The sequence below is a fragment of the Apiotrichum porosum genome (assembly GCF_003942205.1).
Source record: "Apiotrichum porosum strain DSM 27194 chromosome Unknown scaffold_1, whole genome shotgun sequence".
In the NCBI taxonomy this organism is placed as follows: Eukaryota; Fungi; Basidiomycota; class Tremellomycetes; order Trichosporonales; family Trichosporonaceae; genus Apiotrichum; species Apiotrichum porosum.
In genome coordinates this window covers 438,644-463,659 of record NW_021167108.1, presented here as the reverse complement: position 1 = coordinate 463,659, position 25,016 = coordinate 438,644, and the positions used below count along the sequence as shown (strand labels likewise).

The window sequence follows — 25,016 nt, the reverse complement described above, 5'->3', positions numbered from 1 at the left end:
GTTTTAAGGAGGACGCGACGGCCAGAAAGAGAGGGAGTGAGAGTCCAGAAGAGCGTTACACACAGGGGAAGGGCAAGGGACTGGCATTGCATCCATGGACGTCGGCAGAGGACATGCAAGTGGGAATGATCAGGGGATCTCGGCATCGTGAAACGGGTGCGGGAAGCAAAGTGCGGGTACACCAGCAGACAAGTGAGTCCCGGGCAGCTGCACGTCCCAAGCTGCGCGCTGCCAACACACTCGACAAGCGCGCACCGACGTACGTGTGTATGTACGTACAAATTGCGGCGCTGTTGGCAGGAGGCAGGAGGCAAGAGGATCCAGAGGGCCTTTGACCCTCGACGCACGTCAAGTCGTCGCTAGGTCCGGTAGTTACCCCGCGGTATGTTTATCATGGCGGGGCGAACCTAGTGAGCGACCAAGGCCTTGGCTGGGGTGGAGCGTGGGGGAGCTGGGAGGAACTGAGGGGAGCTGAGGGAAGGCCAGGCCAATTGACCTGTGATTTTTGGCTGCACAAACTAGCATCCAACGACCATTGATCCATTGACGCTAGCGTGAACGCGTATCCGCACACCGGGATCGCCAAAACGCAAAACTTGGATTCAACCATCGCCCCAACACGACAAACAGCGACGACTCGTACTACGACCATCTCTCTTCCTTTCACACTGCACATATCACACCTCCTCTCAGCGACAGCGCCTTTGAGACACCGGCGGCCCAACGACGGACGGACGACAACTCCCATCACACCCAGGCGACCACACACCCACCCTCACTCGGAAGGCCGTGCCTTCTTTCCCTCCGTTCTTTGGGTCACCAGCCGGAGATCAGACCTTGCAAGGGACACTTGAGGTCTCGTGTAACGCTCAGTTTCAACAGGTGACTTGGGAGCTGGTGGTGGTGGCAGTAGCAGCGCACACTTGCACATCCACAAACGCGTGTTGGCCTCTTTTGCTCGTCACACCGCAAACCACTGGTGTGTATCGGCCACCCTTCCTCCCATCTCGACGGACACTGCGCCATCCGGCATTTCAGCATTCAATACTTGTCCTGGCCCACCCTTCCTTGTCCCATTTCCACCCAGGAGTACGCTTTACTCTATTAAAGCCTTCACTGCACGGCCCATTGTTTAGTTCGACACACCAATTTGGACCGCAGCACCAGTCAGGTCCCTCTTGCTCGCCGGCGCCGCCACGGCCAACGCCACCCGTACGCCAAACCCCTTGTAGCTAACTTGGTCTCTTCCGCCCCGGTTGCGCAAAGCGCAAAGCGCAAGCGGCGCAGCAACGACACCGAGAAAGGCTAGAAGACCAGAACGACCAGAAAGGGCCAAGGACTCGTCGCGGCCTGTTCTTTTCATCAGAACGAGCGACGGCCGACGGACGGTTGATAGAGAGCAACACGACAATTTGCGCTCGTCTGTCAAGTTGGGAGGCTTGTTTGTCCCCTTCAACCACATCTCTCGCGCCCGGTATGACAGTTTCTGTTGCTGGCCTTGCCGAGGCCGGCCCAGGACCGTCGACGCTGGCGTCAGGCAACCACGCGCAGGTGAGTTTTTGGACAGATGGATGGGGAGGAGATCGGGGAGATCGAATCCGAGGAATGGGTGGCCCCCAACCCATCACCGTTAGCGTGCGCACCGTGCGTCGCACTGACCACATTTCCAGTCGCCTCCAACTCGCTCCCTGTCTCTCTCATCAAAGCGTCTTTCTTCTTCCTCGTCGTCGTCTATCTCGTCCGTCTCTCGTCGCTGTCCAGTCTCTATCCTTCGCAACTCGTCTCTCCGCTCGCTCCCCGCCGGCCGCAGAGCGTTTCCATTCGACTCGCCCTCCTTAGATCAGCTCGCCGACATGTCGTCGGCAGCAGCAGCAGCACCATCGTCATCACCATCACCAGGTTTTGGGCCCGATGGTGTGCTCGCGTTCCCCCCACTCCCTCCCTTGCCCCCATTCCCAAGGGGCAGCAGCAACAGTAACCGCAAAAGTGCACCGCCCAGCACCACCGCCGCGACATCACAGTCATGCCGTGGAGTGCGCCCGCGCAGGTCGCGAGTGTCGTTCCGCGAAGAGGTCGACGTCGCGGCCGTCGACGACATGATGATTCGCTCAGCGTCGACGACGACGACCACGTCGCGTCGCCCGCTCTCGCACGGTTCCCCACCATCGTCTGCAATAGGACGTCGACCCTCTGCGGACGGCGACGCCGCGGTCCGAAAATCAACCATTACCCCACGCCCCGCATTGAAGCGTGCCTCGTCTTCGCAGCCACTCTCGATCGGGACCGACACCATCGTGGAGCTAGGCTCGACGGCGTCGGTCGCCACATTGGACTTCGACTTTGACGACTTCAGGCCACAGACCCTGCGATACCCAAAGGTGTCAGCGGCACTGGCGCGTCTGAGCGATGGATCCATGCCAAGTGCCATCTGGACGGCCTGCCCCTCGCGTACGGGGGGCTCGTTTGGACCCTTGCCGCCTGCACCGCCTGCGGCGGCAACAGCGTCGCCTCAATCGCTCTCTCCGGCGGCATCGGTATCGGCAGCGACGACACCGGTTCCAACGGCAACGGCGGCAGCAGCAGCAACGACGCCCGCGCGCAAGGCAGGTCGTGCGCCGCGTTCTCCCATCCCATCATGGTCGTCGATATGCCCATCACTCGTTTCGTCAAACGCGTCCCACCGCGCGTCCGTCGCGTCCACACTGACCGCGCCCTCCATGACCAGTCTCTTGTTGTCGCCTTCGTCGCCATACGACCGGTTACCAAACCTTCCATCGCCTGCCCATGACGACGCGACTGTTGCGCTGCGCGACACGGGGGACAGCGACGATGTGTCGGACATTGACATGCTTGCATACATGGTTCGCTCCACTGGTGGCAACGTTTCAGGCGCAGAGGCGTCTGAACCTGCAAAGCTGCGCCTCCTGCAGGCACAACCCCTCCCACCTCCCCCTCCGCCGCCGCCGTCTTGTATGCGCCCACGTCGGTCAGAACCAATCTCCGCATCGTCTTTCGATGCTCCATCATCATACACGCACAACCCTCCTCGCGCAGCCGAGCGTCTCCTCAAGCTCCAGTCGTCCTTGGCAGACCTCCGAATGCAGCGCCGCCAGCAAGAGCAGTCGCCCGAGCGCGACGCTCGCCAGCGCAGGGCTTCGGCCGACCGCGCGTCCGACGCGCCGGCGCCGTTCCGTCCTCGTGAAAGCCCACCCAGCCCCACCGTGGCCGACCTTGTTCGTCACACCCCGCGCAGCAGCATAGGTCCTCGCGACTCGCGTCGCGAGCTCAATCTCGACTCGGATGACGAGAGCGACCTTGGTGAGTTTTTGGCCTCTCTGCCCCACTTTTCCGCGAATCAGGGCGTACAGTTCACTGATCTCCTCCCCTCCCAGACCTGAGCCTCCCGTTGATGAACGCGGCCCTCCGTTCGCGCGTCATTCCGTCGTCATCGCGTCTGCTCGTGTCGGCACCACCTCGACCTTTGAGTGCGCAAGGCGACCGTGTCCCGGCAACACATGGGTGGAGCGGAAGCGAGAGCGAGGAGGAAGAGTTCTCGCGCACTGTCGCGCGCATCGCCATGCGCAAGGTCACTGCCAGTGCCGCCGGCGGCTCCCTGCCCACTCGACGCGTCATGAAGCGCCCGTCGTTGCCGGCAACGCGCATGAACCGCTTCTCCGAGTTTGCCCCCTCCTTTGCGTCACGCCTTGACGGTGGGTCCATTGGCTCGAGCGGCTCGTCCCCTTCGTCTGGTCCCCCAACTCCCGGTGACCGCCCACCTCGCCCCGCAACGGCAATCGGAACGACGCGGTCGTCTGGCACTGCCGCGCTCATCACTGCTCTCGTGGAGCAAAAGTACGCGTCCCGCGAGGCGTTGCCGCGTCCCAAGCGCTTTGTGGAGGGATGGGGCGCACCCGAGGTGCTGCACGACGACGAGTGGCCGCCTGACAATGGCGCCGAGCTCGACGACGACGACGACGATGACTGGTAGTCGGCCGGAAGGCGTACCTTGTCAAGGAATGAGGAGAGGAGAAAACCATGTCTGCGCGAGCGCGCGCGCGAGAGAGAGAGATAGAGAGAGACAGGGGGAGAACGACGAGAGAGAGAGAGAGAGAGTGAGAGACGCGAGAGAGAGAAGGGGAGAGTGTAGAGAGTATGTGTTGTCATTCAGTGTTGTGTTCCTACCTATAGCCAGCTAGCAGCGCATGCGAGTAGCTTATTATTATGGCATTGTTGGCCACCCCTACCTACCCGAACGCTAGAAGAGCGCGCTGCAATGCAGTCTCAACCAGAAGGCCGTCCCGAGATCCTCATGGACAGAAAAGGCAGGCACGGCCCGTTTAAGCGCATCGGCATCGTGGCACCGGCGGCGCGGCTGCTGGGCGCGCCGCAGTAGCGCACCGCAGTGGTAAGTCTGGTGTCGGCTCACCATCTGGCGGGCGCGTGCATCTTCTTCTCGCCTCACTCTTTTCTCTTCATCGTCTCCATCACTCGTTCTCCTTTCGCTGTCCAACCCCTCCGTCCAGGCCCGATACGAACGCGCCCCTGCGTGCGCTTCCACGCACCCCCTCTCCCTCCAGCTCGACACTGAGCACCGAGCGTCTTTTTTGCCGCAACACGTAGCGCATCTCAGTTGTTCTTTCCAATACTTTGGACCCCCGGAAATTCCCCCACGGTACCCCGACCAGTCCTACCCTATCGCCTACGACCTACAGCAGCCACGCAAGCATCGCATCGCATCTTATCCTCATCTCTTCCCCCTCACTCGTTCCATTTCCCGCAATCCGCAATGTCAGCGGCAGTCGCAAGGAAAGACGCGCACGTGGACGCCGACGTGCCGTCGCCCTCATCCCACCCCAGCTCGCGCACTACGGGTTACACCGCCCACCCAGTCTCCAATGCCGTGGCCCGTAGTGGAGCAGTGACGCCCAGCGACACCACGACGGGCACACTGAGCTCATCCTCGATGTCGTCTGACGAGGACGAGGCCCTCGACGTGGCTGACGCCGACTCTGCGTCAGTCGACTTGGCCGTCGAGGCTGACAAGGAGGAGATGGTGGGGGACGCGCCGCCTGCGACCCACGACTTTTTGTGGATGTACACCGAAGAGCCGCACCGTAGTCGTCGCATGGCCATTCTCAAGGCACACCCCGAGGTGAGTGCGATGTCGAGCAGCTGTTCGCTGGGATGATGTAACTGACAACATTACAGGTCCGCAAGCTCATGGGCCCGACACGCTGGACTGCCGTGTCTGTCGCTTTTGTCCTCACGCTGCAAGTCTCGCTTGCCATCGGCCTGCGCGGCCACCACCCCTTGTCCCCGCTCGTCCTGGCCATTGCATACGTGGTCGGCGGCACGGCCAACCAAAACACTTTCCTTTCGATCCACGAGATTACCCACAACCTCGCGTTCAAGGGTATCAAGGCCAACAAGCTGCTCGCCATCGTGTCCAACTTTGCCATTGCTGTTCCCTACGCGATGGCGTTCAAGGGCTACCACATCGAGCACCACAAGTTCCTCGGCGAGGATGGCATTGACACCGACCTGCCCTCCCGCATCGAGGCTGTCATCCTCAACAATGTCGCTGGCAAGACCTTCTTTGCGTGAGTACAGACAAAAGGGACTGGGTTGGGAGTGGTACGACCCCGTTGTGACTGAACCCGGTCTGCCCCGGAATTGCACGTGGTGCCTTCCGGACAAGTGACCGGGGTTGTCAATACGCGGCCCCCATGTTGGCACTGGCGTGGTCTTGTCTGTGAGATCTCTGGCTAACGATCAGCACGTTCCAGCTTCTCTTCTACGCTATCCGCCCTGGCTTTATCCGGTCGCAGAAGCCGACCTTGTGGCACGCCTTCAACCTCTTTGCCGTCTTTGCTTTCGACATTGTCCTCGTTCACTTCTTTGGCTGGAGGCCGCTTGTCTACCTCCTCCTGTCGTCGTTCTTTGCCGGCTCGCTGCACCCATGCGCTGCGCACTTTATTGCCGAGCACTACCTCATGAACGACGTGGAGCCTGGATCGGTCCAGAGCCTCGCGCAGGAGACCACCAGCTACTACGGCTGGCTCAACATCCTCACCTACAACGTTGGCTACCACAACGAGCACCACGACTTCCCCTCGGTCGCCTGGACCCGCCTCCCTGCCCTGCGCGCCCTCGCGCCCGAGTTTTACAACACGCTTCCTTCCCACAAGTCATGGCCCTACGTCACCTGGAAGTTTATCACCGACCCCCGCGTCGGCATGTGGTCGCGCGCCAAGCGCAACGGCAAGGGCGAGCGCCTGGACGAGCACGTCTGGCGCGAGCTGTGGTCCAAGGCTGCGGTCTCGGAGGATGGCTCCGAGTCGAGCGCCAACGAGAGCGAGCTCGAGCGCGAGATGGACGAGGCGGTCGAGCGTGGCTACGCCTCGGACTGCAACTAGAGCGCGTGCGGCTTCTGCACTAGAGGAGGTACAGTTCTGGAGAAGACAATGTGGATGGGTATACCCTCTTTTGAAAACGGCGTAAGCGTCATGGGTCGCCATCTCTCCAGCGCGCCAGCGCTCAGAGCCGACACGGGCTGGCCTCGTGATGGCCGTCATGGCAGCGTAACAGGCATCGTCACAGAAAACAGTAGACTAGGCATTAGGAAATGCCACGTGTGCAATTAGAATATTGTTCAAATGGGATGTTAGAAAATACCCTCTCCTGAATTGATCCCGTCAGCTGGGCGTCATGACCGTTCAGAAATCTTTGGCCACCTAACAACCCCGAGTTTGCAACAACATCGAGCTCGTCGACGATCGCGAGCTCCAAATATCCCCCTAGTCTTTATCAACATGGCCCATCCCGGAGAGCCCGAGATTGTCGCCGTCGCCGACTCGATCCTCGAGTCTCCCGAGGGCCCCGAGTACGCCGGCGACGTGATCATGGCGACGACCGAGAACCGCGACGTCCCCGGCCCGTCGACGACCTTCCTCCCCAACACTGAGCACACGCACAACACTCCCCCTCCTGCCACCACTTTTACTGCAGAGGCAGACGCAGCCGCAGCTGCACCCGCCGCTAGAGGCCCTCCTCCCCGTGCTCCATCGCCTACAATCCCCGATCTGCGGCGCATTCCTGGCGCCAGTGCCGCCGACGATGATGACGACGAGGACGACGAGGTCGTCGCCCGTCTCCCCGTCTACCTCTCCCCGGCCCTCCACCCCTCCCTTGCCATGTTCCAGTATCCACTCCAGCACCGTTCCCTCCGCGTGCCCGGCTGGGCCGCCGACCGCGGCAAGCGCATCACCACGCGCGTCAAGGAGAGCGTGGGCCGTGTCGAGATCGAGGTCCCTGTCGACGCCGACCCAAAGGTGTGGCGCGACGAGCGTGCCCGTGACCTCGGCTATGTCCCCGACATCAACTCGCATGCCCGTGAGAATGGGCATGCGGAGGTTGAGGGTGGTGTGAAGGGCAAGGGGAAGAAGGCGGTCGAGGCCAAGTGGGGCGACAAGATGCGTCTCCGGAGTGAGAACGTGCCCGTCGCCAGCGGCCTGACGCACTTTTCGGGCATCGTGCATGATGGTGAGTTGCAGTGTCTGTTTGGAGGAGAAGAGATCACGACGACCATCGCACTGCTGCGCGCGGCTGGCGGCTACGTCTTGTTACCAACTGCCCATGCGCACCAATGCTGACCCTGCCACAGGCGCTCTGCACCTGCACCCGATCACGCGTGTGCTTCAGTTCCGCACAGCTTTGACGTACCTCGACGACTTTGACACCAAGAACCGCCGTGGAACCCGCGCCGAAGAGGAGGAGGAGAAGAAGAAGGCCGCCGCCGCGCCGAGGAAGGACATGCCCAAGAGCCTGGTGAGTCATGCCGTTTGACCATGTCTCTCTGTGTTATTGCTGTGTGTGGGGTTGTGACTGCGGGTTGTGGCTGCCCCGTACCGTTTTGCTCTGTTTCGTGTCGGACGAAACGCAGCAAATGGGACCGTGGCTTGGTCCTAGTGCTGGCACGACCACTAGTCGACGCCGTGCATTTATCACACCAACGGAAGGATACCTGGCATCTCGCAAACCCGTCATGCGAGTGATCGAGCCCGTCACGCATTTCCTTCGGGGCTCGGCAGTGTCAAGTTTGCCGCTTGCCTAGTGACAGTGTATTGTCGCCTCTGCCTAGCACAAGCCGCTGGTGCAGGGGGTTCACAATGCCAGGCCCCGTACCAGTCGCCCGATACATTTGCATTGTGGCGAGCCACTTGTCCGACGCTATAAGCGCCTGGCCACCGTTCCGTGGCATTCATGGTCTCCATCTTGTCGTCCCTCTCATTGTCTCTAACACGTGATCCGTGCTGTGCAACTCAAGCTAACGCTTTCTCCTTTCAGGACGACCCCAACAACGATGGTTCTGGTTCGATCAAGGACTTCCGAAACAAGATGTGGTCCACGGCACAGAAGGAGGACGAGGACAAGTGGGTGACATACGCGTGGAACGAGGGAGTAGAGGACAGCAAGGTCACCGAGTCGCTGGAGCGCTTGCTCGTCCACGAGGACAAGCGTGACATGCTTGAGTGCAAGTCTCGCGGCCTGGATTACCTTGATCGCCAGCACAAGTGAGCGCGGTGAGAGGGGCCAGTGTGTATGGAGAACGAGACGGGGTGCATTTGAGCACATAGATGTACATGCCACACAGTATTGGCGTCCAGAGCTGAGGTGCACGAGGGCAACAGGTCAAACTGATTAGTTGCGCGTCTGAGAAGCTACTGGCCCAGACAAGCGGAGGGACGCACTGAGGTGGCCAGTCATGGCAGAAGCCATCGCAATAAACGGAGCTAGTCATTAGTACAGTCCGTCTGAATGTTGTTGACACCTCATCTCACTCCCATCTCGTTCGACTGCTACCCGGCCACAGTCAGACTCAGGACAACCAAGAGGCCAAGCGCCAGAAAGTAGAGTAGGGAAGTACATGCCATGCAAATGCTAATTTCTTGATTCCGATGATACGACTGTCGTTGCCTCCTCGCTGATTGTACTTGCTTCACAATGTCGGCAACTGGATGTCTCTGTTGACGTTCCGACTTTGTCCATAGCTCCTAGACGTTGTGAAGGCGGAAGTTACCTTCCATGAGGTCCCACGCCGAGCACACCACCGTGCCGTTGAGATCGTCGGGGGCGTTCGGCTTTTTGAGATCTTCTCTACATGATCTACACGACCCGTGTCACGTTTGCGAACAAAACGCTTTACACCCAGCGGTCCTCGGGACGGCTGCCCTTGACAGGAGCGTCCTCGGAGCCAGAGCTCATGGCTCCCCATTCGGACACGCCGTCGGGACGGGGTACACGGACGGGCTCGTAGTCGTCCTGAGTGGTCGCGGCCATGCTGAACTTCTTCTTGCGCGGCGGCCGAGGTCCAGAAGAAGAGGCTGGGGCTGTGGTGGACATGGAAGGGGTAGAGTCAAGGGCGGAGAGGCTCTCTTCTGCTAACGCGCCGGAAGTGAGACGCTGGAGAGTGGCGAGTGTGAGTGTTGAGCAGCGAAGACAAACGATGTAGCTCTGGTGACGCGGTGACCACCGGGAGCACACCGGTACGACTCACATAGTACTCCTCCCTAATGTCAATCTTCTTCCTGTCCTTGGCCATGCCAAGGGACTCCTCCTTGTTCACTGCCTGGACCTTTTGATTGTCGAGGTCATAGCGGTTCTGGGTGAACGATTTGAGGGCAAAGCTGGACACGACGACGATGGAGAGGAAGGGCAGACCAAACAAGACGAATGGGTGCTTGCGCACGGTGTTGAGGAGCGGGTTTGGGTTGCGCGAGCGTGATGAGAATGACATGGTGGGGTGGAGTGCAGTGGATGTTGGGTAATGGACACGAACGGAGATGAGATCCGAGTTCGCCCCCCTCTCCCCTGTCGTTTGTGTTTTCCGAGATTCCACTCGTCAAATCCAAATCCGTCGCCACCCAACTGACACCATTTCAACAAACACATTCCCGCACATACCTATAATATCATGCGCCTGGCTCGCAGGCCAAAGCAGCGCGAGTGCTACTACTGCCTCACCGCAGATGCCCAAGATACCCCAGGCGCAGACCCGCGAGCACGGCCCGCCAACTGGCGCTGCAGCGAATGCGGCTGCTGGAACGTCTACGACGGCCGCGGCGTCATCATGGGAGACCTCCCTGCCATGCGCGACTCCACGCTCAATGGCGCAAGCTTTGCCAAACGAGGTGAGTCACGGCGTTGTTTGGGTTGTGGATGTGGACGGTGACGACGGTTGCGCACCACCTCCGTCACCTACTGCATCGCGGCAGCGTCACGTCATACACTGATACGGTGTGCCCAGGCCGGCCCTCTTCTGCGCGTCTCCCAACTCCGTCTTCGACGCGATCCTCGCCGTTCTGCCGAGACTGTGTCACGAACCAAACACTTGTCATGAACCTTCTAAGCAACTACCTCCCCGACGAGAGCGTACGTCCTCCCTCCACGACCGTTCCGTCTCGCCCACTCGCGCACCCCTCCCCATTGCCCGCCGCGCGATGACTGACGTCGCCAGGATCCTTCATATCAGGGGCTCTCAGACGATCTCCCACGCTACATTGCTTCTCTTCACGAGCGATACCCTCCCGTGTGTGCGGCCTGTCAGCCGTCAGTAGACGACGCCCTCAAGCGGTCCGACCAGCGCGCGCAGGCCGAGGCATGGGGACGAGCGTTGCGGCGCGGCGCCATGAAGCCCGACAAGCCGGGACGGTCTCTCGGCGTGGTCGAGGTTGGGATGTGGCGCGTGAGGGGGGTGTTATGGGTGCTCGACGCGGCAATGAGCTGGGGCATTGGTCTGGCAGGTACGTGTTTTGTTTGCTGTCTAGGAAGGAAGCTGATCCCGGACAAGCGTGGCTTGCGCCTGACGACCTGGCGACTGTGGCTTCGTCGCGCACCATTGGGCTTCGCGCGACTACCTACGTCCTCGTTTTCAGAGTCTTCGCTATCCTCTGGGCTGTGTGGGATCCAACATGGCTTCGCCGTACTCGCAGCCAAGCCGCATTGGAAGGACGCAGCGCCTGGGTCGTGAGTGAAGCCGTCAACTCGTTACCTGACTGTCCAGGCTGCAATGCTCGCTCTCTGCTGCCTGCGCACTGGCACTGCCATCTTCCTCTCATCGTGGTCCCGCAATGGAGCCGTCAAAGCCCCAAGCTTACTGGTGAAATGTGCTGCGTCCGACTTCATTGTAAGTTTGGTCGCCACGAGTGAACTGACATTCAGGCGACCATTGCAGCACTGTACCAGCTTCGTGTCTCTCAGCCAGTGGCACTCACACTTGTTCGACCCATCCATGCCTCGCCATCAGCAACACCTGCGCCTGCTGCGGCTCAGTCACCAGCGTCGCTGTCATCCCTCTCTCTCAACCCGGCACCCATTCAGCCTCCCCCCGCCGCTTCAAACCACGTTTTTGGGCAGCAATCCATGGTCCAGCCCGTCCAGAACCGCGACGAATCCGAGCCCATGGACTGGGAACCATCACTGGCACCAGGCAGCATGTCTGCCGCAGAGGGTGACGATTGGGACTCGTTTGGTGTCGGTCGTCAGCGCATGTTCCCTCCGCAGACAGGCAACGACGAGACTGGCCTTGAGTCGTTACTTGCTGGCTGGGGAATCAGTGCCGGAGCAGTGGGCGGTACAGCTCCCACCTCTAACGGGCCCTCTGGCATCCCAATGGGATCCCTTCCCAGCGCACCACTCGCTCCACGCGGTCTTGTCCTCGATGACGCCAAGCTCCGCCTCGCACGTAAGGTGCTTCTCGGTGCCCGTCTGCTGGCATTAGTTGCTGCCGTGGGATCAGTCACAATTGGTATCCGCATCCACGACTTTGCTGCGCCAGCGCTCGCCACCCTCCTAGGCCTCGAGGCGGCCGCGTCAGCGCTCGCGCTTGCCGTTGTCCTCGCATCTCGCCGTCCAGGATCTGTCCCGCTGGCCGCCATCGTCCTCGCGTCAGACGCGGTTGTGCGTGCTGCAGCCCTCGTCTCACCGTCCGTTCCCACTTCCCTCCCACACGAGGCTCTTGCTGCCGCTGGTGCAGAGATTGCTTGTGCAGCTTGGGCAGCTCTCGACGCATTCGTCTTGGTGTCAACTTAATCAATACAACCAGTATTTGAGTCACGGCAACTTGCGCCATTGGATGCAATTGTCGTCGCCGAGATACCAGATCGGGATTGTAGAGGATTGACATGAGCTTTTGGGAGGCTACCACTAATACACTTATCAGGTTCTATTCTGTTAGTTCCTGGCGGTTGTTTCGCGTACTGTGTCGCTTCCTCGTGGCTACCGTGTTGTCAGGCTGTATCGGGTGTTATTATTGATCTTCCTGACCTTGTACTCACCGCTTGCATGGCCGCTTGCCGAGAGGTGGCTTGCGGTACTGGATCTAAGCTTTGGAAGGTCTGGGGATGACGCACTTTGTTCTCACGCGCCACTTTTGTCTCGCTTCAAGTATGGAGCCGTCACGAGAAATGGCCGGTGATCTTGCGAGACCGCCGTGCGGGGCCGGTTCTCGGCAGCTTCCAACCCCTCCGTGGCTGGCGTCGAGCAACGGGGCAGATCTCACGACCTGTTCGGTCAGTATTCTCAGGCGTGGTCATGTGCTACTCTCACCATCGACATCTACATCGGTGGGAATAAGTACGGACCAGGAATGCAGACGTGATGTTTCATCTCTCCACAGCTGTACCTCGCACTTGACTCGTAGATCCACCACACTCTGGTATCTTGGTAATGTTGCACGACGTCCGTCCGCAGAAGTCATGGGTGGACGAACGCCTCGCGTTCAGAAGAATCGCCGAACACGAGCCCACCACGCACCGAACACGTTGAGGCAGAAGACCCAAGTAGCCTCGATCTCCCACGGAGCACTTTGGACTCTGTGTGCCGGCCACATGGGCAGCGGCGTCTCGCTTAGACAAGGGAACATGATCTCATAGCAACATCGGGCGCGGTGAGAATCAGGCCCGAGGTCCCAACATGAACGGTGGCACAAACTCAAGCTGCAGCTGCCGCTGAAGATCTCACATGACTGCGTCGCCACCTCTGGCCGGTGCAAGCTACCCCACCGCACACATTGGAACAAGCCCTGCACGTCCGACCGCCCAGTTTTCCCGCTCTCATGGGCCGAGGTCGTCGCACCAGCCCCCTCCGAGTGTCAAGCGCCACATTACCTCTCCCCTTCTGTCAGCATGCGCGGTCAGCACAGAAACAGCCCTCGATGGCAGCACGATGGCAGCATTTACAGTTTTACTCAGGCCAGTCGGGGGGGTGAGTGCGGTGGCAAGACAGGGCCTCGGGCGGGATGGCGTGGTGGACGTCCTTCGACGGGTGGACGGGAAACGTGGCCAGCAGAGTGAGTCAGGTTGGCCAGAGTGCAATGTGCGGCTCCTAGGGTTGGCGTCGAAGGTGGGGGAGAGGGAGGGCCGTCGACTAGCGGAGGGCACCGAATGCCCGTGCAGGGATTCCTCACAGTTGGCAGGTCCGACCCCGAACCCGGCCCGGTGAGCCACCTAGCCCGACGAGCCACCGACGCCGCGACGCCATCACGCCACGCCGCACCCGGCCAAAATCCGGGGCTGGGCGTCATTGCATTGAGATAGGGCACGGAACAACTGTTCGTCTGAACGGCCTTTGTAGGAGAGGCAGGTAGGCAAATGCACAACGTGTCGAGCCCAGCAAAGTGAAAAAAGGAGCAAAAGCGCCCTGCATTGGCTTAGACCAGGATACTGGTGCAGGAAGGTGCAGGAAACCCAGTGTGATGATGCTGGGTTGCGCCCGGGTTAGAGGAGTGCGCAAGATTAATCCTTGAAAATGTCACCAGAATTGCCTTCGAAAATTCCTGGGGGAGAGACAGCCGCAGACCTCCGTTGATACTCCGGTCCTACTCACGATTTGGGATCCAGAGCAGTCAGTCTATTAACCTGTTAACCCCTGGATAGGCTGTCCACCGTGGACGACTAGGCCAGACCTAACGATCGCAATTGCAAGCACTACTTTTCCAGCCACCATCACTTCTGGAGCAGGCATTCGCCGGAGGCAGCCAGCCGCCTATTATCAATGCCGTCCAGTGCGGTGCGCCGCCAGTCTTGGTCTCTTGCACCCAGACCCCGCATCCGCAGCAGAGACGGAATGACCTCTCCTGACCTGGATCCGCGGCATGGGCAGGATCGAGGCCTTCTTCCGCGGCATTGACTGCCTTTCAGACATGTGCCGAGGCAGTGTACCAGCGGTTGTGTGACTGAACAGGTGCGCTACCGAGTGGGCGGCTTTTTTGTCACCTTGCCTCTCTGTTGCTCTTAATTCATACAAGAGGACGTGCGACGCGCACAAAAAAGGAAACGGAAATGGGAATGGGAATGGGAATTGAAATGGCGTGGCGTGCCTCGCCAAGCGTTGTATTTGACGAGGCTTGACGCGTCCTTGGATCCTTGGAGTGATTGTCGTGGCGCAGAAGAGAAAAGGCTTAGCGGGGCGTTTGGTCACGAAATGCGCGCGTCGTAACGCGTCTTGCTGGTGCTCGCAGATGTGCACCTGGCACTCAACGGCGATCGAAAAGTCTACGCATTCTGTGCGCTGCACCTTGATGGCACCAGGGGTGGGATAGGTACACCCGACGCGATGCACAGGCCGACAAACCCCCAGCGACAAACGGAAGCCACAAACGGAAGCGACAAACCTCCGACTGCCACAAACGAGATACACCAGGCGTCAACGGTTGTGGCTCTTTCGGGCAGTGGCAGTGGCGATCGATCCGGCATAATTATTGAAACGCTTGCTTGGCACTTCGGAAGCTGGTCGGAGCCAAGCTCCCCAAGTTGAGGGTTGTTGCACGCGGTCCGACAAGGGCCGCCGGTCGAGGGACGAGGTGGCCAACACAGGCACAGGCCTACAGCAACCATCACTGGCCACTGGGCGGTACACGCTGTCCAGCGAGGGCGAGCAGACGACAGAGTGTGGGCCAGGCTTCCCTCGGCCAAACTTGCTCCGACATGCTTCCACGATTGCAAGTTGATATGAACGTATGCAGAGGCTACCCCCAGGGGCTTGCGAGCTGGGGGAGGCATGTAGATCAACGACGAGGGTCTGGACGGCCGGCCATACCGCACAAGAGCTGGTCCGAGTCGGCGGCGTTATCCCGGCTGGTCCCGCTCTACTTGCGCCGGCGTGTCCAGCCCTGTTCACCAGTGTACACGGCCGTACTGGGATTGAGGACGGTGAGGACCGTGGGGGGGCCGCGGGGGTGGGGGCACTGGGGATGAATATCCTACGCAGCCACACAGTTCATCTATGCCAGGGAGTGGTTCCGGAAGCCGAGCGCCTCGCCGTTCGACCCGGTTATTCCGTCGGTCTGGTCCACGGGGCATATTGCCTTTCCTTCCATACGTCCCTTGGATAGAGTGAAGTGAGGTGGGGCCTGAGTCCGTGGCTTCCTGGTTCTTGTATGACCGTGGTCCTGCAGGACCGGTCAGTCGCCTTTGTCTGACCGTCCCTGCATTTATCGCATTCCCTACACTCCCTATGTGTCGCCTGACGGAGGTTTGATTACTGTGGTGGACTGTGTGTGTTATTTTTCCTGCATTCCTGTATTTACTCTTTGGTAACGGTATTTTCTACTTTTGGTACAGACTTGGGTAGCCTTAGCATTCCCCAAATACATGAGCACAATGCGTGTCCAGTATCTATTGTTGCGAACGGGGGTGCTGCGGTCTGTGGGGAGAGTTTGACCTGCCGGCCAACATACTCGGCAAAATCGCACCCCGAGATGTGCGTGCCACGGACCACTACTGTTGCTATCGCAACTGTAGGTAACCTCTCCCCCGCAGTCGTGAGGCAGATCTGAGGTCCTCTGTCGCAAGCAACGTCATGGTACGTGTAGACGAGAGCCTAAAGAACACGCTATTTATGCACATGTTCGTGTGTCAGTGTCCAAACATCGTGTCTGTAGTGCCGTTACCCCTTTGTTTCTCTCTGATTCTGTTTCTCTCTGATTCTGTGTCTCGTCTGTCTCGCAGTGTCTCGCTCGATCTCCGCTCCCCTCTCGCACCCCGCCTCGACCTCGACCTCGGCCATTGGGATCGGGACTGACTGCGCAGCGCACGGCCACCGAGACTGCACCTTTGTGAATGTGGTGCCCATCGAGGAACCCTCACATGTGTGAGCGCCACTGTCGTCGTTTTACCCTGTGAATTGTTAATAGACCCATTGACATGTCCGAGACCGCCGCCACGCCGCACGGGGGGCTTCGGTTTTGGGCGGAGGCGTGGTCAAAGGTCGACAGACCAGACCTCAGCTGGCTTTGCATGTTTTGGCGGTCGGTCCCCAAGAGTCTGTGCAGGGGCATTTGTGCAGAGTGCATATGCAAAGAAAGGAACTGCTGCGGTCCGCGGCTCGGTATGTGGGACAGGTGGGTCCTTTGCAGGGGGGGAGACCAAATGACTGGTAACACCTAGGACACGGTTTGCAGATGTGTTCTCCCGCGGCCGGAGCCAAACTCGGCTCCTCTGCCGCCCATACACTTGTCACTCGAGAGCTCAGTAGTGTGATCGATTCAGATGGTGTATGTACAGTAGCGGGTGCCGATAGGTCGTGTTCGAATGTGGCGTGTATTCCATTCTGCAATACACGAAACTAGCGGGCGGTTTCGCCTGATCGTGGTTCCGATCTGTAACTGAAGCACAGGCAAATTCTTTTCATTCTGCCGCTAGACTGGATGTGTTACACCGTGTCTGAGATTGATTCTCTGGCTCTTGAACTGAACTAGACCACCACCAGGTGCACACAAGGCACCCCGCGAGGCAACCGCCCCCAAACTTGGTGCCGAGCCGGCCCACAAGGGTCACAACGAGGTCGTCATCGATGCAGAGGACGACACAGATTGAGGATCGAGGATCTGCGCCACCACCTGCAGGTTGCGCGGCAGGGCCAATGGGGGCTGGCACTGTTGGCCGAGCGGCGGGGCGGGCGGGGGGGGGGACTGATGTTGGGAACACGCCACAGCCGCCGGAAGGTGTGGGTGGCGCCGCAGTCGGTGCATTTGGGTGTTGGCGCATCGAGTGTCGCACAGGTTGGGATGGGAGACCCATTCACCTTCTTTTGCATTCATCACGACGGTCAACACGGGTACACGGGTCGGCATAGGCCAAGCCGAGTGCACCCGGGGGAGAATGCGCGCGCCGAGACGGCTATCCGGAGCAACTACTGCTGTGCTGGGGGGGGGGGGGGGGGGGGGGGGTCAACCCGAACGCTTTTGATATTCTGCCCATCGGCGCAGTTCTGCAAGTGTCCTGCATCTTCATTTACGGTTCATTTGACCCTTCAAGGCATCCTGTCCCACGGTCTCCCATTTGACATCGTGCACCGCAGAGTGTTTCTAGCAGCTTTTTGTCATCCTAGTTTTGCGTGTCCTGGCCCACAAAGAATAGGCCTCTCCTGTTCAGGTCTCGGCACACACCAACCCCGGCGCGTCGTTATCGTGGCGCAGGGACAAGCAAGCTTAAGCACGGCCGGCGCCACACCCGCGCGCAAATACATGTGCCTCTGTCGAGGTGCTCTGATGCCGTACAGATGGAAGCATAAGGCCCAGACGTACGCACCCACACTTTGGGGCGGTACCGCAAATACACAACGGTGCTGCACGTTGGAGCTTGTCCGCAAGCCTCGACGCGTCCATCCCTCTCTGTAGCGGCTGGGCGTCGCCCGAGAGGGGTTCGCTTTGGGACCTGCCACAGATGTAGTACGTCGTTGGATTCAGGCCCGAAAGAGACGCAGATCAGAGAGCCCACGATCGGCAGTGGGAATATACGGTTGCTCTATATCGAGATGCTTTCGCAGAGCACTGTTCATAGTGTGCACGACGTTTGTGCATGTCGAGATCGGTGTGCCGGCAGAGTCTCGTGTCTGCACGTCCATCCCCCGTCGGTCCGCGGATCCGCGGTCTGTGTCTCTGTGGCCTGTGTCTAGTTGTCCCGGCCCTTTTCCGACGAGGCCGCGACGCGCGCTGTTAGTTTGTGTGCGCGCGTGCCAACATATGCACAACGGCCCAACGGCTCTAGGTTTTTACGGTGCGGCGCCAATGCCCTGCACGCTACGCCTTCTGTGCGCCGACTGGCCCTTTGGCTAAGCACTCGTTCCATGCAGATGCTTGCCCACCACATCCAGACGCAGACACGATGCAACGAGCCACCAGCCCCGTCTCATGCACTGGCGCATCACGAGCAGCGGCCACAGGTCCGAACGCCGCCAGATCCACCCGGCCGCCGCCCAAGCGATGTGCAGGACGTGCGCGGGGTGGGCTTACTGATGGTTGATGGCTGCGAACCTTGGCACGGCCGCCATCAACGAGGCATGGGGGTCATGGAAAAAAAAGAGAGTTCCAACTCTGGAGAGACGTCTGCGTCAAGAGGTGACGGCAGTGTGGTTCCAGATCGTTCGTTAGATCGAGACTGCTGGGATGGTCATGAACAGCGCGTGACAAGTGTTGGTCACGGATGACGGCATGTTGGTTCATGGTGGGTATTCTAGATAAACTGATCGCCGAGCATGGGCCAGTGTCTGCGCATGTCTGGGTTGGGTTTAGGTTTTTACGTGCTTTTTTTTTCCTGCACGCACAAACACGAACCGTGTCGCGCTACCAGGCAACCTTCAATAGGACACAAACAGCGTGGGCTGCTGCTGCCTGTCTGCGTGTTGCGCTAGATCTAGCACGGGTCGGCACGGAAGCGGCAGGCTGCCTCATGTCTCGGGCCCTTGTCCAGCGTGTCCATTTCAGCTGTGGGGGATTTTGCGACTGTGCTGCGCATGGCAGTCTGCTAAAAGAATCTTTGGCGGCGAGCTCGACACATGTATGAGTTGGAGCGTGTGTGTGTGTGTGTGTGTGTCTCACTCTGCCTGGCGGTCACCAGTTGAATTGAGGCACAGGACACCCAGAGGTACATGGAGAGAGTGGCCGTCTCTCGAGGCCCGAGAGGCGAAAGTAGGTTGGGCCGCGCTGCGGGGCCTTGCGTGCGTGCGTGCGTGCGTGTAAGCCGGCCTCTGTATAGGTCGGATGGCAGGGACAAAAACAACTCTGAGCCAGTGGCGGTGGCGTGCGTCTCATTGGGGGAGGGGGGGGGGGGGGGCAATACCTGCCTGCAGCTGGCTTGGCTTTCCCCCGCCACCTCATCGACGTGCGGCATGCACATGTGCAGAGAGACGCATGTCAGCACCAGAGGGGCCAGAGGCGAAAGAAATGGCGTTCTTTAGAAGCCGAGTCTGCCGAGTGCCGCGGCGTGCGCGGAGGGGAGAGGGGAGCGGCGCAGAGCGGGGGGACAGAGTGCATAGGTGGCGTTGGCGCAGGCACCCTGGCCGTGAGGGAGCAGAGGGCCAGAGGCGGGGTTGATGAATGAATGCACAAAAAAGGAGACACAGCGGCGACGACGACCAGAGACAACACATTGAATAGGCCGCTGGCCCCCCAGCCAGCAGCAGTGGCAGGGATCTGCACCACCCATAAGGGAATCTCGCACACGCTGCCTAGTTCGAAGTTTCTTTGTCCTGGGCGTTCCCCTCCAAAGTGCCGGCACACGCAGCAAAAGGGAGACGGCAACACATGGAATGCATCATGGAGGGCCGAAGAGGGGGGCAAGGGGGCAGGCATCCATCTCGCCAGCCAGATGCAACGAGAAGGAAGGCGCAAGACGGGGTTCATCCGACACGCGCACCAGGCGTCGGTGACTGATACCGTGGGCTTTATTCAACAGAAAGAGAGATCAAAAGCGTCGGAGAACTGACGGGAGACTTGCGCGATCGATACCAGTGCTCGGCGCGCAACTCTATATGCATCAGTCCTTGGGCCCTGCCCGCCAAGTCGGACGGTCGGGCGGCCAGCCCGCGCCAGTTCGGGTCCATGGATCCATGGAGCCTCTGTGCGGCATGCGACTTTTGGTGGCCCAAAAAACCCTCCGTGCGCGGCGCCGTCTGTGGAACAATTACGTTCCTTGAACCCTCTCTTTCGGTCCTGCTGGCCCCCCCAGGAGAGCCAGGAGAGAGAGGTGGGTGGGGGGTGGGGATGAACATTTGGTCTCAACCCTAGAGAGAGGGACGACAGGCATCAACGGCAGACACCCGACGCCACACAGTGCGCGCAGTGTGTTGTGCTGCTGCTGCTGCTGCTGCTGCCGCCGCCGTCTAGTGCATCCAGAGACCCACATTCAATGGCCCCCTCTCTCCGCTCTCCCCAAAGCCTGTCTCTCCTTGACCTCTGTCTCGCTCATTCCTGACGCGCGTTTCTCTCAAACTCTCTCTCTCTCTCTCCCTCCCTCTCTCCCCCTTCGTGCAGGTTCTTTGTCAAGCGCGTCCATAAAGAGAACGACATTCACAGGACCACATCCTCGTCTCCCCTCCTTCACACTCCCTCACCCATAAACATCTGCCCTCACACAACCCCCACACCGCACAACCCACGTAGCCTTCAGTCCTTCGAACATCACCCTCCTTGCGCAACGACCCCAACCCACCACACTGTCGACGACGGCCGTGCACCCCCGCCACCGTGCCGCCACAGCCGCTCTCCCTGTGCACAGTCACCACACCGGCCCCCACCTACCCTCATCTCTCCGCCTTTGATTGCACTCTGCAACACCCTGTGGCTCGCTCACTGGATTCATCCCAAGAATCCCCATCCCCCTTCAAGACCAGCGCGGTGTCCAGCCGACAGTCATGATCCCCGCCCCCATCGAGTCCTCCAGTCTCCCTTCACTCTCCACTCTGCTTAGGCGACCCGACACGGCCAACACCCAGTCATCCATTGCCCCGGCACACACTCCAGCACTCTCCAACCCCCGCCAGTCCACCGGTAGCAGCTGCTCGCCTTCTTCTTCTCCACGCACACCACGCAGCATCAACATGGACGGTCCAAGCCCCAACTTTGGTCCCATGGGCGTCAACGGCAGCCAAGGTGGCATGATGCAGGATGGCAAGCGCCGTCCAGCACCTCTGACCACTCTGCCTTCCCTCTCCCAGCTGCCCCGCACCGACAGCGTCCCCCTCACTCGCAAGCCCAGCGACGAGCGCCGCAACATTGCTGCTCTCCTCAACGAGCCTCGCAGGCATGACGACTATTTCTCGCACCAGCCCCAGTCGCACGCACCTCCGCACACTCCCCCACACTACCAGCAGCAGCACCCTCACCACCACCAGCCTCCACCTCACCACCACCCTCACGCCATGCACCACGATCCCATGGGCGTGCCCCCCGGACCCCCCTCTGCGCCGCTTGTCCACCCCGATGCTCGCTACTATGCTCCGGAGCGTTACGACTACCGTCCACCGACAGCGCCTCACCCACACCCATACGGCCGCCCCGAGGCAAGCCGCCGCCACACTTCGGCATACCACACCGTCGAGTACCCACCATATTACGACATTCCTCAGTACCCACCAGGCCTGGTGGGTATGCCGTTTGACGCCAACATGGGCGCCCGTGCACCCATCTCCCGCACAACCAAGGCATGCGATGCATGCCGCGCGCGCAAGGTTCGCTGTGATGCTGGCGGCCACCCTGGCTCGACCGGCACCTGCTCGCGCTGCCGCGAGTCTGGTCGTGTGTGCGTCTACACGGCCACCCAAAAGAAGCGCGGTCCTTGCCCTGGTCGTCCTGCCACCAGCCGTGTGGCCACATCGACTGCTGCTGCCAACGCTGCCTCGTCGGCGGCAGCAGCCGCCAATGCTGGCCGTCGCGGCAGCTTGGAATCGGCACGCGACCGCCGCACCTGGTCGGCAGGCCACGGACCCGTTGGGGTGCCAACGTCGGCCCCGCCACACCAACAGGAGTGGCCGTACTCGTACCCGCCATCGGCGCAGTACGAGGCTGAGGTCCGCCACCACCCCTACCGCGTGTCTCCTGGTGCTGGGTCGGGCCCGCGCACGGCCCCGCTCGTCGTCGAGCGTGAGCGTGGCCCCGGCGGATGGGACGCCGAGCCCCGCCACGCCCCGGCCTTTGACGCGGGCTACTTGCTCCGCCCACACCCCAGCGCCGGCTGGCCCACCCACAGGCGTGGATCGTACGCGTACGCACCCGAGTACCGTCGTAGCATCTCGCCTCAGCCGGTCCGCCTTGCTCCCTTGAGGCGAGAGTAGGCCTAGCGTCTTCCCTCTGTTCTCCCCGACCCATGTCTTTCTCTTTCTTTCTTGTTTTGGAGGTGTTCGAGCAGCCTCGACTCCCCGCCCCTATTCGATTCGTGACGACCCACACCACCCAGGCCTCTCAACATGGCCCATACCCCCACCATGTCTCCTTGCACACATAGGATTCCCTCGGCAAATCCTGTCTTGTACCCCATTGCACTCCTTTGGGGTTCACGCTCAACCGAGGCCGATTGTTTAGATTTTACCGCGCGTGTTCTACGCCCCATTGCCGTTGTCGAACTTCAGTCTAGTGTCATGATGTAACAGCACTGGCCATGCGCCACAGTAGTACAAACGTTTGCCGAGCGAGCTTGGCTCACAGTGCGACTTGTGCCCAAATGAACTGACACAGACATACAATCCAACGCTCCTGAGCAGGTGAAAGTGTCTGTAACGATCCTGGCACGACACTACCACTTGTCTAAACATGCCAGCCATTCACGCAAGGGGTTTTGCGCGCGTTGAATGAATTGCATGATGAGGAACGTCTACACAGTCTCTAGTGGGGTCTAACGAGTCTTGGGAACGCCTCAAGTGTCGATTAGACCAATTCCTGTTACCTGGGTTTTTCTTTTTGGTTGCGTTACAAATTCATTTTCTATCGCGGATGTACTTGAGCATTGAAGCACCCAAACAATGACGGCAGAGAGCAGGTAAAACTGGTCTAGCCGCACCGAGACAATTCCTGGCCCCGAGGCTGTGCGAACGCGACCTGGTGGAGCTAGAAAAAAAATATTAAAGGAAAAAGAATGTCTGCGCTAGACACACCCTTTCCGACTGTCCGAGACCGTTGCGCGCTAAACGATAACGGTCCGCGGAGGGGGTTGTTCACCACCCTCCCTCCACCTGACAGGGCTGGAACTCTGGTGGCCACGGGCACTTGTTTAGCACCAGACGTGACGGGTTTGGAAACGGCGTGGCTGCCGCACTCTGTACTCTGTACTCTGTCTCCTGCCACACTTGCCCCAGCTGACTGCGCCGCGCTTAACAAACGCCCGTCGTTGGTCCTGTTAAACGCTACGCGCTTCGCCATGAACCATGGGTCACGGCATACAAGACGGGAGTCGTACATACACAGGCCAAACTCGGCCCGTGACACCCAAATCCGAGGCTAGCGAGCACACCGACGTCGAGCATGAAAGCACGGCAGTTACGTATGATGCAGGATTGGGTCAGGCGTGCGGTGCAAGAACGGAGAGGTTCACCTTGGGTTCAGCACCCCAAAGGACATATTCAAATTCGAGAGGACGTAGCAGAGAGGGGGGCGGATACACATCATGCGACACACTACACCTTTATTTTTTGTTTTTTTGTTTCTTCTCTTGTTACAAAAGGCACGCTGTATCCTACGGACCTTTCAGGACGTGCAACACGGAGTGGGGGAGGTAGGATGTAATTGCAGCAGCACCTGCAGCGCGGTGCGCGACTCGCATACGGGGGCCGGGCTTTGTGGCATCCACCTGGGCGGCATGTGGCACCAGGAGTGTGTCCCTAGCGAACAAACGGGGTGACTGCGCGGGGGCGCGCGGGGATCTTCATCTGCACATGACCAAGACGCCGAGGCCCGAACCGGCCGGCGACCGGCGACCGGCGATGACGTCCACGACCGACACGACCGAGGCGGCGCCGACCTGTGTAAGGTGCGTTCCGTCCACGCGACAAACGCCATCGGGGCATCCTGGGAGCTGGGGAGGGGGAGAGGGAGGGGAAGGGTGTCGCTGACCTCGCTGACCGCAACGCCTCAGCAATGCCACCTGAGAACCAGCACCTGTCGACGCCGACGCCGACGCCGCGACGCCAATGCCAAGGTGCGGGCACCGAGCTGAAAGCAGGAAGCCTTGAAGCCCGCGTGCCACCCCCGTGGCAAGCTGGCAAGGCTCCTAAGGTCCATCGACGTCACGAGGCGTCGGCGTCGGGGAACAGCCACACGGCGGCGGCGGCGGCGTCCGTCGGATGCAGATGTGCCCGAGGGTGTGCCTTTTCTTTTTTCTTGAACGTTATTACATTCCTCGTCGGCCGAGTGCAAGCAGGACACAGAGGAGCAAGAAAGACTGAAAAGCCGTCGTTCTGGCAGGGATAATGCGGACAGTTGACAAGCCAACGCCACGCTGCAAGGGTCTGTGGCGGAGGAGGACACTGTGTGCCTTTCTCCCCCCCTTCCGCAAAGCTCCGTCGTCCGCCAAGCCCACGTACCCACCGTCAAGCCTGTCATGTTTCGATTTTTTCCATTCTTGATGGCTTGATGGCTTTGGCCTTGTCTAACGTGCGTCTCCGGGGACGCCCAAGGCGCAAAGGCGTCCAATGGTGGGTTCTGTCCTGTCGTTGAGTTGGTGGCCGAAATGTGGGGGCATGTGAGGGGCTGGTGCCCCTCTTCGCAGCATATCAGCGCTAATGCCACATGAGAGCATCATGAACAGCCTTGCCGGGGCCGCTGTGGATGGCTTTTCGAGGTCCAAACCAGGCGCAGACGTAGATTGCTTCGCAGACGAAATGACCAGGCCAGATTCCGGCGATACGCCATTTCTACATAATATCCAAGTTCTTGATCGTATAACGGTTAGTATGCTCGCTTGTCACTGCATCTCTGCACTGATCGCGGGAGATCGGAGTTCGATTCTCCGTCAGGAAGCTCTTCTGAGTGCTCTTGAAGCATTCCTTTTTGGAGTTGCGGAGGAAGAGGACGAGGAAGGTGGTGGATGAGCGAGTCGTGGACTGGGGACGGCCCTGGGAGGTGAACAGCCGGTGGGATGGCGATGCAAGGGCGTCCACAGTCTCGCGCATGTGGATTTCGTGTACCACTGTTTGCTATGTGCCAGAGTGGCTCGTAAGGACCTTGCGTTGGTGGAAGAAGAAGGGTA

At 60.0% G+C, this 25,016-nt stretch overlaps 7 protein-coding genes and 1 non-coding gene across 8 annotated transcripts; 7 read left to right on the top strand and 1 right to left on the bottom strand.

The window, feature by feature from the left end:
* Nucleotides 1–1,476: 1,476 nt before the first annotated feature.
* Nucleotides 1,477–3,988, top strand: EHS24_000156 (uncharacterized protein; the record flags this gene model as incomplete). The annotated part of the gene is made up of 3 exons (XM_028615994.1): nt 1,477–1,551; nt 1,671–3,318; nt 3,393–3,988. 3 exons carry the CDS (start codon nt 1,477–1,479, stop codon nt 3,986–3,988), a joined length of 2,319 nt encoding a protein of 772 aa, XP_028479851.1.
* A 798-nt stretch (nt 3,989–4,786) lies between these two features.
* On the top strand, nt 4,787–6,416 carry EHS24_000155 (uncharacterized protein; the record flags this gene model as incomplete). Its single annotated transcript, XM_028615993.1, has 3 exons — nt 4,787–5,152; nt 5,209–5,600; nt 5,777–6,416. The coding sequence occupies 3 exons, from the start codon at nt 4,787–4,789 to the stop codon at nt 6,414–6,416; spliced, it is 1,398 nt and encodes a 465-aa protein (XP_028479850.1).
* A 396-nt stretch (nt 6,417–6,812) lies between these two features.
* Nucleotides 6,813–8,577, top strand: EHS24_000154 (uncharacterized protein; the record flags this gene model as incomplete). Its single annotated transcript, XM_028615992.1, has 3 exons — nt 6,813–7,542; nt 7,664–7,827; nt 8,347–8,577. 3 exons carry the CDS (start codon nt 6,813–6,815, stop codon nt 8,575–8,577), a joined length of 1,125 nt encoding a protein of 374 aa, XP_028479849.1.
* Nucleotides 8,578–9,201: 624 nt separating this feature from the next.
* Nucleotides 9,202–9,796, bottom strand: COX16 (Cytochrome oxidase assembly; the record flags this gene model as incomplete). The annotated part of the gene is made up of 2 exons (XM_028615991.1): nt 9,202–9,462; nt 9,557–9,796. The coding sequence occupies 2 exons, from the start codon at nt 9,794–9,796 to the stop codon at nt 9,202–9,204; spliced, it is 501 nt and encodes a 166-aa protein (XP_028479848.1).
* Nucleotides 9,797–9,973: 177 nt separating this feature from the next.
* EHS24_000152 (uncharacterized protein) lies at nt 9,974–12,090 on the top strand (the record flags this gene model as incomplete). The annotated part of the gene is made up of 6 exons (XM_028615990.1): nt 9,974–10,190; nt 10,307–10,431; nt 10,517–10,802; nt 10,850–11,025; nt 11,063–11,185; nt 11,221–12,090. 6 exons carry the CDS (start codon nt 9,974–9,976, stop codon nt 12,088–12,090), a joined length of 1,797 nt encoding a protein of 598 aa, XP_028479847.1.
* An 8,601-nt stretch (nt 12,091–20,691) lies between these two features.
* EHS24_000151 (uncharacterized protein) lies at nt 20,692–22,110 on the top strand (the record flags this gene model as incomplete). The annotated part of the gene is made up of 1 exon (XM_028615989.1): nt 20,692–22,110. The coding sequence occupies one exon, from the start codon at nt 20,692–20,694 to the stop codon at nt 22,108–22,110; it is 1,419 nt and encodes a 472-aa protein (XP_028479846.1).
* A 132-nt stretch (nt 22,111–22,242) lies between these two features.
* Nucleotides 22,243–22,422, top strand: EHS24_000150 (uncharacterized protein; the record flags this gene model as incomplete). Its single annotated transcript, XM_028615988.1, has 1 exon — nt 22,243–22,422. One exon carries the CDS (start codon nt 22,243–22,245, stop codon nt 22,420–22,422), a length of 180 nt encoding a protein of 59 aa, XP_028479845.1.
* Nucleotides 22,423–24,697: 2,275 nt separating this feature from the next.
* Nucleotides 24,698–24,787, top strand: EHS24_000149. The gene has a single exon. It is a non-coding gene; the product is annotated as a tRNA-Asp (tRNA).
* The last annotated feature ends 229 nt before the right edge of the window (nt 24,788–25,016 follow it).